At 34.8% G+C, this 13,950-nt stretch overlaps 1 protein-coding gene across 2 annotated transcripts in view; it reads right to left on the bottom strand.

Moving 5' to 3' along the window:
- Positions 1-689: 689 nt before the first annotated feature.
- The window catches only part of LTBP1 (latent transforming growth factor beta binding protein 1), a 475,937-nt gene continuing 462,676 nt past the window's right edge, over positions 690-13,950 (bottom strand). For both annotated transcript variants that reach the window (XM_074288158.1, XM_074288159.1), the window contains 3 exons: positions 11,364-11,486; positions 5,519-5,668; positions 690-1,719 (listed from right to left, as the gene is read on the bottom strand). In XM_074288158.1, the coding sequence (XP_074144259.1) occupies positions 1,550-1,719; positions 5,519-5,668; positions 11,364-11,486 (443 nt within the window). In that variant the 3' untranslated portion in view covers positions 690-1,549. The remainder of the gene's footprint in view (positions 1,720-5,518; positions 5,669-11,363; positions 11,487-13,950) is intronic.

Below are 13,950 nucleotides of genomic sequence, written 5' to 3'. Positions count from 1 at the left end.
CTAATATATTTGGAATTTGTGTATGGGGTGTAATTTCACTCTTCCCTGAATTATTTATAAAAATACAGCAGTTAAATCTGAAGTTGGTAAGAGATCTCCAGTCCTCCCTTTTTAACAGATGAGGAAACTGAGGTCAAGAGAATTAGTGATTTGTTCAGAGCCTCACTGGTTCTAATTAGGAGAACCAGAACTCAAACCTAGAACTGTTAAGTCCATCATTCTTTGCACAGTACCAATTGCCTTCCTAAGTGTTCCAATGGAAAATTAGATATAAATAATATAAGTATCAAACTAGTGTGTTTTTTTTTCTTTCCTTTTTTTTTTTGGAAACTAGATCTTGCTATCTCACCTAGACTGACTCCCTGTAGCCACTCCCTGGCCTAGTCCAAGTGATTGAGCCAAGAGTTTTAGTGTATCTTCATATCTCTGCTCTGGGTTGATTTGCCCCTCCTTAGACAGTTTGGTTCTTCCCCACCCTTGACCCCACTGGGTGTTCAATTTGATGCAGATTCCTAATTGGCTGAGTTCATATGTAGTTCACCAAGGAATCCATCTGTCAACCTCCCCAGTAGCAGGGATTATAGATATCTACCTAACACCACACTGGCCAGTGAATTTTTTCAAACTTTAAAAAATTAAAGGGACAAAAACATTTTGAATGAAAACATTTTTAAATATGCCACTCAATGTTTTCTTTTCTAAAAAAAGAGGTGATTTATTTTACTGTTTTAATATACAGTCTTAGTATGTTAGGGGTAAATCATAAGAATTTTTCTGTGTTTAGTTTAAACATTACAATACAGACATGAACTCCTGAATTCTTCCATTTCAATGTACAAATGTTTCCAAGTGGTGTCTGCTAGCAGCTTGACCAAGAGGGTGCACAAAATTTTCTGTGCAGTAAAAAAAGCAGACAGATTACAATATGAATATAAAAGGCTTTTCTCCAAGATGTATAAAAAGTTTGAAACAAACAAAAAAAAAATAACAGTGTCTGCTCCACAGGACAGACAATAAGCACTTTAAAAGTCACTGACCAATATTTCAGACCAGAAGTAGCATAACCCTATTAACAGTACTTATAAAATGGCTTAACAATAGTTTATCAAAGAATTTGCACTTTAGGTTAAAAAAATCTGAAGAAAAACAGTAGCCAAGAAACTGCACGATAAAAATGCAGAAGTAACATAAAATATTTCCACCACTATTTAAATGTCAAATTTAATCAAGCAATAGTTTTCAAAAACAAAACAATCTCCCTTCTGTTAAAAATAACAGCATTGTTCTGCCTGTTTTTCCACTGAATTTTACATATGAACAGACTATATATATATTTGCTTTTCTTCCACACAGAGAAATGTCCATTTGGTCTGCCACTTTAGGCAAGCTGATAGCTATTAATCTTGCCATTTCGTCTAAATGAATAACATCTCATTTTTGTTTTCCAAACTGCCAGTCTTCTTGAGCAGGTGCAATGTCTCAAGTATAATACACTTCTTTTTCTTTATACAGTGCAGAGTATATGTGCTTGAGTTCTGATGATTTTTTTCTACTCCAGGTCACTGTCTTTTTCTGGATTCAGTGGTGTGCAGTAGTTGGGTTTATCTGAAGGAACATAGCCAGGCAGACACAAACATTTGTATGAACCTTCTGTGTTAATGCACTTGGCATTTTTGCAGAGTGACATCCGGTTGTTCAGTTCATCACATTCATTTACATCTGTAACAAAACATCAGAATATGCTTGTAAATATGATTTGATATCCAATTCAGTAAGAAGACGTGAGAGAGACAGTCTGATACAATATAAAGGGGACCTGTTTTATAGTCTGTAAGACCTTGTTCAAATACTACTTCTGACATACTAGCTAAGTGATGATGGGCAAATCCTCACTGTGTCTTAGACAACTCTCAAAGTCTTTATGTTAGCGATGAATTCTTCCTCTGCATCTGTGGAAAGAATGTCATGCTGAGAGTTCATTCTGACATTGAATTTATAGGTTTGAACCAAGGAAAGGCAAAAAAAATAGAAAGAAAATATTTTAAATATACTGTTTAAATTAATCAAGGTTTTTATAGCATTTAGTCCCACCCTGGATCCTTATGTTATTTTTTAACTTTCTTATGGCTTCTTTTTGTCTATAACTAGTGTGTGACTCCAATTTTCAGAAGGGATTATATTTGCACTGCAATGGAAGATTTTGCTAGATAATACAGCAGCCATTTCCCAAGTGAGGTTCTACAGTTTCCTTCCCTGAAGAGCTTTCAATAAAAGAACATTGTAAAAGATATCCTCTAGGAAATGTGTAATTAGAAAAGGAGGTAGATGGACTGGTTAAGTATATATTAAAAAGCCTATTATAAACTATATTTATTAAAAGCCTACTATATTAAACTATATGCCAAGCTCTAGGGACATAAGAAAAAGAAAGAAGGTCCCTACTCTCTTTTTTTAATGATAGCTTTTTATTTACAAGATATATGCATGGGGAATTTTTCAGCATTGACAATTGCAAAATCTTTTGTTTCAATTTTCCCCCTGAAGGTCCCTACTCTCAAGGAGCTCACAGTTTAATCGGGGGAGACAACATACAAGTAACTACATGCAAAAAAAAAAAAAGATAAATACAAGATAAATAGGAGATGATCTCTGTAAGAAGGTACTGGCAGTAAGGGTGAATTAAGAAAGGTTTCAAGTAGAAAGTGGAATATTTTAGCTGAGATTTAAAGGAAGCCAGTGAAGTTAGAAGGGAGAGATAGGAAAGGGGAGAATTCCAAACCTGGGGGACAGCCAGTGATGATGCCTGGATTTAGGAAATAGAGGTATTATGTGTGAGGAATAACACACGATACTCTATATACTCTATATATGGACAACAAAGAATGACAGGTAGACATCCTGACTGCAGCATCGGGCACCATGATAAGCTAGATGAAAGCTTTTAGGACACTGGGTAAATTATTTGTGGAGATTATTTAGAAGGATGTGAGGAAGAATCACCAAGTTAAGGAGACACAGAAGTTGTGCTCTACAATGGAAGGCAGTTATGGATACATTGAAATACTGAAGCATATTTTTATGGATTATTGTACCTGAAAAATTAGTCACTTTGTGGGTAACTTGGCTAAGACTGATCCTCTTGGCTCTTGGATAAAAGATGCAATTTCACCTTGGGTATTGCCTATAATTTTTGTACTTTTAAGAACCCACTAAATGTCCTGCTGGCACAACACTTGAGAACTCAGGTTCAAAACCAGGGTATAAGAACCAGAGTGGGACTTTTTGTGAGGAATGGAAACTATAATACAGTTCAAATACAGTATCACAGTAATCATATTATACAATCTCTTAATTATATACAATTATTCATATGACAAAATACATGCACAATTTTAATTTGAGGCCCCACAAAAATATCAATCACCATCCTTTTTCTAGGCTTTTTCACCCTCTAAAATTTAGCTGGAGTTAAGCTTTCAACTTTAAGTCATTAGGGAATCAAAGAATTTCAGTTGGAGGGCTTCAGTGCATATCTGAGAAAGAATATCCAATATAAAATACCTGACAAATAGTCATCTAACTTCTGTTTGAAGGGAGGATCCCACAATTTCTTCATGTAGTCTATTTTATTTATGTATAGTTTGAAATATAAAAATAAAAATTTCCTCTGACATCAGGCCAAAATTGAGTTCTTTGGAAAATGCCACTCACTACACACAAAACAGAACAAGTCTAATTTCTCCTCCATTAGGCAGTTCTTCAAATACTTCAAATACTTGAAGAACAACTGGTGGGAACTCTGTAGTCTTAGACACAGCTATGCAAAGGGCACAAATGATACAAATTCTACTCTGTGAGAAGCATTTTATGCTGTGGAAAGAGCAGTATCCCTAGGTTCCTAAATCTGTCCCTTTAACTCTCCTGGCTATGCCTCTTTTAATGTTAATGTTCTAGGAATCTCTAACCTGGTTGGGGTGGTGGAGGGATATGGGGCAGAAAGGAAGCAATGAAACAATGGGTTTCATTTTAATTATAGTCTTGTCCAATTGGTCATTACCTCCTCCAAAATAGGTTATAATTAGGTTACCACAAGAAGAGAACTAGGGCTGGGGAAAGTCATAAATGAGGGTTAAAAAAGGAAAAGTTAAATCCCTCAGACTCCGTTAGTACCACTACTCCTACCATTCCCAAACCCATCCTTGGCCTGGTTCTGGGAAACTATCTCCTTAAAACATTTCTTAAAACTGAGCTCAAACACATGTAAAGTCTATTCTCATGACAATTATCCTGCCTCATAAAGCTACTGTCTTACATATTATGAATGCACTTTTATACTAGACACACTCATATATGAAAGGGACTGTTCATATGTCCATAACACTGAGGAAACATATGAAAAAATCCAAAAACCTCTTTTTAGTTCCTTTAGAGATATTAAGAAGTAACATTTTCCTTTAAATCATTTCCCAATCTTGGGATACAGATTAATGATAAATCTTTTCACAAAGAAAAAATCTTATCTTATTTATATCATTATACTTCTGACTCCTGAAGTGATATGGTATTGGTCTATATCAGTGGTCCTCAAACTTTTAAAATAGGGGGCCAGTTCACTGTCCCTCAGACTGTGGAAGGGCCGGACTATAGTAAAAACAAAAACTCACAGTCTGTCTCCTCCCCTCAGCCCATTTGCCATAACCTGGCGGGCCCCATAAATGTCCTCAACGGGTCGCATCTGGCCCGCGGGCCGTAGTTTGAGAACCCCTGATCTATATGAAGGGAGTCTCCTCCCCAATTGCCCACATGAAGTGTGTGTGGAAGGAGATTTATTTGTTTAATTTTAGCTTGGGAGTAATCTAGGAGAATGAGATAGTGAATTATTTGCTCAATTTTGGAACACTGATTTGTATTGCGTTTTAAGATAATCTTTTTCTTGTTCAAGATTCCCTATAACTGTTACCTAAAATCTTCTTGGGGTGAGTCATGTTAGAAGACTTTGATCCATGGACATCTCTCTCTGACAGTCAAAATATGTAATCTGGAGTCTGAAGCAGTTCAAAAAGGAAACCACTGGAGCTATCTCAAAGCTATTCCCAAAAATGAATAAGGCATATAGGAATAACACTCTCCAAGTCTCCTGATAGTTCTATTTGGGAAAAAATATTTAGATTTCTAAGACTTTTTTTTGAATACCACTGGTATTCTTTGAAATGGATACCTCTTTTCACATGTACAATTAATAAACCATTGATACATAAAGATATTGAAATTTCTGTGACAAGAGAAAAATCATCCCCACATTCATTTATGTTAATGAATTACTTAAAGAAGTCATTATGTGTCATCAAACCTGTAGGCAAAAGTCAAATAGGAAAAGTATAAACTAACTGCTTTGATTTCTAAACCAGCTGAAATTCATTCCAGAAGAAACGTCTGTTTGCTTTTAATTGAGTAAATCTGGCCTCAGAGGAAACAGTGTAAGAAAAAAACCATTTTTAACACACAATTATATTCTTACCAACACAAGTCATCTTGGTCATATCTAAGTGGTAGCCATCAAAGCAGTCACACGTATATCCCTCTTGTACTCTAACACAGCGGCCATTTTCACATCCATTGAGAATGCCACATTCTTCTGCCTGCAACTCCTCAAAACTATTTAAGAAACCTGGAAAGAGAACAAGTCAAATTTTGAAGTGGGAAAAAAGCCCAAGTCATTCATCTATTATAAAGTTCTCCAAGTGACTTTTGAGGATACAGTGATAAATTAGTTTTTTCTTTCTAATTTAAAGAAAAGCTGTTATCAGTATAAATATGAAAAATAAGACTTTAGAAGATTATGATACATGGGATTCTCCTGCAATTTTAAACAATCATCTGTAAAACTACAGCAAAAGAGACACAAAGAATAAGATATCAAATACTGAGCAAGAAAGGTAAGCATGGAAGAGATGCTAACTTGGATCTTATTATTCACTAAGTTGAGATATACAGTTTCTACCATCCTCATTGGAAATGATATTAGTAATAGTGGAAGGAAAGGAGGTAGAAATGAGTATTATTTAGCAATGAAGATAAAGCTAATGGAATTCTCTCTTAGAGTGAATGTAAGCAGTTGCTGTAGAGCATGATCAGAGTACTTCCAAAAAGTAACCAAATGATTTAAAGGGAAGGTGTTGCCAACCAAGTTCTTATGCCTGAGAAAAAGGTAAGGCTCTCAAGAAATTCACCAAGCCTAGTTGATCTAGGGTTAAAAACATCAAGAACAACAATAGCAAGCTAAAATTTATGTAGTGCTTCAAAAAGTTTACAAAATACTTTACATTACTTATTATTTAATTTAGGGTATCACCCTCATTTTGCAGATGACAAAGCTGAAGCTGAACAACTAAAAGCTTGATCACAATCATAATGTGTGAACCAAGATTTGAATTCAGGTCTTCCAAACTCCAAATTCAGAACTCAAAATCTTAGGTCATTTAGATACCAAAGGGCTTCTCTATCAAGGACTAAAGTGTAAAAGAAAGAAAGGCTGAATTACAAAATCCTACCAAATGAGTAAATGATTTCATATTTTAGCAGATTCAAAATTAGTCTTTAAAAAAGCTCATCTTATTTTATGCTTCCAGAGATGTTTTAACTCATTCAGATGTAAACAGAGAGAGTTTATAATAATACACTCTTCCTCCCCCCCCCAAAAAAAATAAATAAAAACACACTGCAGTACTTCGTGGGGTATTTGTTTTAACTGCCTTGACAGAATTGAAGGTTGAAAATATAAAATCATGGTGACTGAAATATGCTGATGACATAGTATCTTCTATTCCACTCCCATTCCACCTTCCTACCACTGCCCCTCTCTCACTCTCCACCCCTTAAGAGCTTCCTAATAAAGCAAAGCTTAACAATGACATTTGGAAAGATTGATTTTTTTTTCTTGTCAAAGTAATCTCTCTAAGAAGCAGCAGAGGGCAGCAAAACATCATCTCTGATAGATTGAGGGCTTCATCAAAAAGAAAGCTAACCTTCCAACAATCTGAATCTGTCTTACTCTTGAAGAATAAAGGAGTTTGCCAGAGGAAGCAACAAGGTATATGGTGATGGCAACATAATATGAAGCCTGAGGTTCAGGCTGAATGGGGATAGAAAAAGCAAATCCAGATCATCATCATCATCATCAATATTTTTATTTATTTATTTATTGTTTATTTATTCATTTATTTGTGTTATTTTGGTGTTTATTGCCACCTTTAAAATTCCTTACCTTCTTAGCATTCTACCTTTCATATTCCATCTTTGCTAATCTACATCCCTGGGGACTGCCACTGTCTGCTTTCTTTAATCTTATTTAGGAGATGCTGAGATCTGCTTTAAAATTTATAGTAATAATTCACATTTATGTGATAATTATTGAAACATCACAATATTCTGAGAAGCAGTTACTACTAGTATTATTTTTCACATTTGACAGATGAGCAAATGGAAGACCAGATAGATTAAGTGGCTTATTTATGTTCATAGAGCTCACAGGAGTCAAGAAGCTAGCTTGAATCCAGATCTCATTCCTGATTCAAAATCTGACCCTCTTTTTTTTTCATTGGGACATGTTACCTCTTGAATCACCTAAATGCATTCATGTTATCTAACTGTTATTGGGCCTAGTCCTACGTGCATCATCTAGAGCTGGATGGGACCTACTTATGTAACATGCTCAAGATCATACATAATAATTAACAGAGATAGATCTGAACCCAAGTCCTCCAACTCCAGAACCAGTAGATTCTGTCTGTCAGAATGTTTATTCATTTTCTGTTAATTCTATGCCATTTTCTACAGTGTCATTTAAACACAGAACATCATCCTATAGCTACACCACTCCTCTATCCCATCCACTCCCCAAGTTAACAAATGATCTCACTCCCCACTGTATACAAGTCAGTCATCTTCTTTAATTTGGAATTCCTTCAAATCCCCTTCTCATTATGACTTCAATTACATGCAGATAATTCTCAAGATTTCTCCAACCAGTACTTCACTCCTGAGTTCTTGCCTACTGGAATCTCTACCTGAACATTCCACCAGCACCTCAGACTCAGCATGTTCAAAAACAAATTCATCACTTCCCTCTGCAAACCACAAAGGCTTCCCAAAATGAATAATGATGATAACGACATGCATCATACCTACTCAAAATGTTTTTTCTACTCTGCCCATTCAGCTTCAGTATTATAGTGCCTCAACCTCCTCAAAGTTTCTATCCCTATCTGTTTCTTTCTATTCCCTCATCCTATCCTGGATTAATTCTTCATTACTGCAAAAGTTGCAATTATCTCTTAAGTGGTCTCCCTGGCTTCATGGAACTCACTGAGCCAATCAGTCCTACATCCAACTATCATATTAACCTTCTGGAAGCACAGTTATTCCCCCGCTGACAAAGTTTTCATTGCTCTTTTCTGTATTGTTATTAAACTTCCCACATGGCATTCTGCCTCTGACTCCAAATAGCTAAATGAGCACTCAAAGTCACAGATTAACTTTCTATGCTCACCTCCTCTCATTCCTCTATTCCAAAGGGTAGTGTAGCCAGAGAGAACTACATACTTATCCCCGTTACATAACTTGCATTTCTCAAACCCTATGGTGTTTTATGCTGTTCCTCTTTTTTTTTTTTCTTCTGTTTCACCTTTAGACTCAACTCTAATGTTATCTCCTCCATGAAGTTTTTCAGACCCTTTCAATCTGTTCCATTTCCTCCTTCTCTAATACCTCATTTGTTCCTGTTGTGGCACTTAATCCATATCCTCTTAAATTATAGATTTTCATATACACATCATTTTCCTAATTATAAACTCCTAAAGGCAGTCTTATCTTTATATACTAAACAGAACATCCTACAATGCTCTGTCCAATGATAGTCAATATTGTATAGGGTCATCAAAGGAATAAAACTGTTCAACATTGTTCTTCATATTTCTTCATTTTTAATAAGCCTGAAAGACTCTTACCCAATCCATGAGGAAATTTTAGTCATGCACACAAGGGAATGTGAGAAATCTTTGAAGGGCTCTACAACTTCTGAGATATTAGAAAAGCTTTACATTTTCAAAGCTGCAGGTCATTATTAATTCTGTTATGTTGCCAATAAAGGAAGTGGATGATGGACAAATAAACTCATTTTTTAACATTTGTAGTTAATTAAAATTTATATTAATTCAAGGCTAGCATGAAAAAGAAGTACTCAAGCCAGGACACTTCCATATTATGGGTCCAAAAAGCTTAATAATCATTTTACATTAAACTTCCCTGGACTACGGGACTATGTAAGAAATGTTTTTAAAGATATAGATTGTTATTGCTGGAAATCTCAGTGCTTGATTTTTTTCAGCATATTTTTTCCCAACCTATTAAAGCATGGTAATATATCCCAAGTTGCTTTCTTATTTACAAGGGGTATAAATGCAATTATATATATATATATATATATATATATATATATATATATATATATATATATAATTACATATTATTGCATTTATAAAGTCCTGTGAGGCATGGTCTTCCTGAGTTCAAGCTAATATAAAACAGACGAATAGTTAATACTCCTCCTGTGTGTATTCTGAGTCTGCTGTTACTTTTACTTTAGAAGCCTGTGCACAATACTTTCCAGAATACCTCAACAGAGCATATCTTAATAACAATAATAACAGCCAATATATCATAGCACTTTAATATTTATTAAAGTACTCTGCAAATATTATCTCATTTCATCTTCACAACAACCTAGAGGGTAGGTTTTATTATTATTCCCCATTTTCAGACAGAGAATAAACGACAAGTCAGAGTCACATAGCTAATAAATATCTTTTTTTTTTTTTTTTTTTTTTTTGCATTGGGGTTAAGTGACTTGCCCAGGGTCACACAGCTAGGAAGTGTTAAGTGTCTAAGACTAGATTTAAACTCAGGTCCTCCTGACTTCAGGGACGGTGCTCTATCCACTGCACCACCTAGCTGCCCCAGCTAGTATCTTTAAAAAGATTTGAACTAGTTAACTTTGGCTCTAACACTCTGAAAGAAGAAATGTTAAGTGTAAGAAACTACACTGAATAATATGCAATATATAGCTCCGAAAAAAAAAATGGTATTAATGTCACATAAAGGGCCTGCTATCCAAAGAAATATGCTGTGTAACTTCTCAATCATGCTGAACTTAATTAGAAACGAATGCTTTTCTTAGTCTGAAAGCATAAAGAACACACCCAATAGAAATTCTTGGGTAAGGCTGTAGCCAGTGTTGCACACTGAGGCTCTGAGATTATCATTAGTTTGCTCTATAAAAAGGTGGAGAGGCATCACAAATCACAATGGTGCTTTGTATTTGTAATATAGCAATTCTAAAAAAGCAAATTCTTTTTCCCACATTCCCAGGTTTTCTTGTGTTGACAAGCTAATCTAAGAAGCACTATTTTCAGGAGTATGGAAAGCCATGGGAGATATGCAGATGACGCATAAAACATATGAATTCCCATTTCTGTTCAAGAAGGAATGCCCTGTGCTGTCCACTAATTTTCCCTAGACAAAACAACATTTTTTTAAGTTAAATATAAGTCTTCTGTGTCCCTGCTTTCCTACATCAAACATTTCCTTTTCATGTGTTTTTCTAGTACAAGACTGCTCTGGTTACATGATATAAAACTGTCTTTGTGAATGAGAAACTAAGTTTATACATGCACACTATTACTCCTTCTACTTGAATCCTGCTCAGAATCCACAGAAAGTTAGTATGTATCAGGGATAGCATACTAGCATAGTAAAAATTTAATAACTGGGGATCTCTGATAAGGAAAAAAAAAGTGATACTTTTAAGTCTAATTTGCATTATCATCATTTTCTCCATTGCTTATAACTCTAGGCCATCAATAAAACAACAAATTAAGTCCTGATTTGTAGTATGCTATTGAAAATTTACTGAAAATTTAACTCAAGCAGGCTCTACAATACTTTCCCCTGGCATATAAAATCCTTTATTTGTGAATATCAATTTGCTTCATTTCAGTTTATTGAAAATAGCTATAACACTACTTGATTGAAAGACAATTTCATAACTTGAACTGATCTAGTACCAAACTAAGCACAGTCCCTGGAACATACCAGATATTTTATAAAGGCTTATTCAGTGACTGATGGATTGATTGAAATAGACCATCACTCAACATTACAATAAAAATTATGTTATTATAACCATTAGACCCCTTTTATTACTCAAATAAAAAAAAGCCATGTAAGAAGTTAATCTGTAATACAAACTGTTTTACATTAATTAAAAAACTTATGTAAAACTAAGTTTTAAATGAACATTTACTTACGGTCCTGAACAAAATAAGGATCTGTTTCTGGAGAATAATGTGCATTGAAGTCAACCAAAGCATCTTGTCCATATGGCCGCCGAGGTCCTGTGACTGGAATGTTGCACAGTTGGGCATAATCATCTAGGACAGAGAAGAAAAGCAATATGTTATGTCACTGTTCATTTTTGAGTAGGTCTATTGTACTAGAAATAAGAAAAGAAAAATATTCTATACGTTTCATCTTCTGTAAAGAGATTAATATCTTTTAATATGCTACTTGTATCTTTTTGAAGATTTGAATGGGTACTCCCTTCAGCAATGTAGATCTCAACTCCTTCATAAATTACTATGTCCTTTCCAAATAAAATCCTTCTCATAGCAGTCAACCTTCTGATGATGGCTGGAGATGATAAATCTCCATATTTAGCTAGGCTGTTCTCCAGATTATAAATACAATTCATCACCTAGCCCATTTGAAACTTTTCTCAACAAGGACCAAAAATCATACTCTGTTGCCACAGAATTCCAGGAGTGCTGGCTCACTTCTTTACCTTTTCCCTGCCATGATGAGGTTCGGAAATTTAAGAGTTATATGGAAACTTTATTATAACATACTATTATCACCACCTCCACCTTACAATAACAACAACTACATTATTATTATTAATGATGAGGGAAGGATCCAGACCTGGGATTTCAAGGGGGATGGGACTTTCTTTACCAATATCAATATCAATAACCTTTCTGTAACTTATAAATTCTTAGAATTGTTTAGGGACACCAACTGGCTTGTCTAGGTTTACACAGCCAGCAGGTGTAGGAAGGGAGGTGAACCCAGGTGTTCTTTATTCTAATGGCCAGCTATCAGATGACTGCTCCATCCTGCTTCTCAATGATAATATGGCACAAAAAATATAAGACATCATTTCATTTGAACTTCACAACAACTTAGTAATAGAAGATCAGATTCTAGCAATAAAAAATTGAGATTCAGAAAATTTAAGTTTTGTGTGTTCATTCAAGGCCAGAACTGAGTCCTTGCTCCTCTGATTCCTAGTCATCATTTCATATTTACATGGAAAACTCTGAAGAAGGAATTACAAAAATGTCTAAATATTTGGAAATATATGTTAGACATATTGATTGGAAGAGACACATGAGCCCAAATTTGAAGAACATTCTATAACTGGACCAATGAAAAACAGCTTAATAGTAAAACACATCTCATAAGGAGGAAAGAAAAGTGATAGATTTGTAAAAATGCCTTGAACTCTTTTGAAGAAAAGTACCACTATTGTAGTTAGATGTATTTTGAAGGCATTAAGTAGCCAAAACTTTAAAAATGTTTAAAAAAAAGAAACATACCCACTCACCAAGATCAAATAAAAATCAGCTCTGATGAGTCAAAGCATGTATAAGTAAGCCAGGGATTTCCAGTGTTACTTGGTCATAACTTTGCTTGATTTTGGCACCATGGTACTGCTATTATTATCTCTTCTTATAGTCCTAGCCCATGAGGATATTCCAGTGACTATGAAACATGCTACTCTATTCTCCAACTGAAATAATTTAGTCTACTCCAGACTGCTAATATTCTTCTCTCTGGTTCCCTGATCCAAGGCCATGATTCTCTACAATTATTACTTGTCACTAGACTATCTTCCACTTAAGGAGTAGCTAGTAACCACAGCATAACTATCTATCTCATTGATATGACTTACTCTAATTTATGTGGTAGATCTTGGCTCTCTATTGACCTAAAAGTCACCAAGCTCTCTATTAAAGTATCATATATCCTAATTAACTTTGATCTAAACAAAATTTATAGGGGACAATGACATGATTCTTGATCTAAGATTCAGATATGGTAGAAAGACATTTGTATGAATAATCTAAAGATCCTGAAGGATTATCTCATTTTATTTATTGTATTTAGAGAAACAGAAAAATTTAATAATAACAGGTATAAGTTTAAATCATCAGGCCACTAGAAACTACATACTAAAGTCCAGAAAAAAACTGGCAGACGTGATTGCTGAGCTACTGGCATTGTTCTTTGAAAGACATGGAGAATGACAGAGATGAGGCCAGATAATAAAAGGATAAATGTTCCAATTTTCAAAAAAAGGTGAAAGAATGAGATTTGCAAACTACATGCCTTTGAATTTGACTTCAATTCTGGGAAATTTTTAGAACACATTTTACTAAAGGGACAGTTTATGATCAAAAGCAGCAATGATCAAAAAGATGCAAAGTACCTTTATTATGCTAGACTCTTTTTTGATACTGGAGTAGAACAGTTTAGAAAACCACACACACACACACACATACACACACACACACACACACACACACACACACACACACACACACACACGACGTACAGATTTCAGCAAAACATTTGACAAAAGACTTTCCATGCTATCCTTGTGGATATGAAGTGATACAGGATCAGTTAATAGGGCTAGACAGATTCATAACTAGGAGGAGAACTTTTCATCAGAAAAAGGTTTGAGGGGTTTCAGTGAAATGCAAGTTCAATATGAATCCATAGTATGATATGGCAGACAAAAGGCAATATTGATTTAGACTACAATCAACAAAG

This window comes from Sminthopsis crassicaudata, chromosome 2 (assembly GCF_048593235.1).
Source record: "Sminthopsis crassicaudata isolate SCR6 chromosome 2, ASM4859323v1, whole genome shotgun sequence".
NCBI classification, from domain to species: Eukaryota; Metazoa; Chordata; class Mammalia; order Dasyuromorphia; family Dasyuridae; genus Sminthopsis; species Sminthopsis crassicaudata.
Note: the sequence above shows the minus strand (reverse complement) of the source record. Positions and strands in the feature narration are given on the sequence as shown.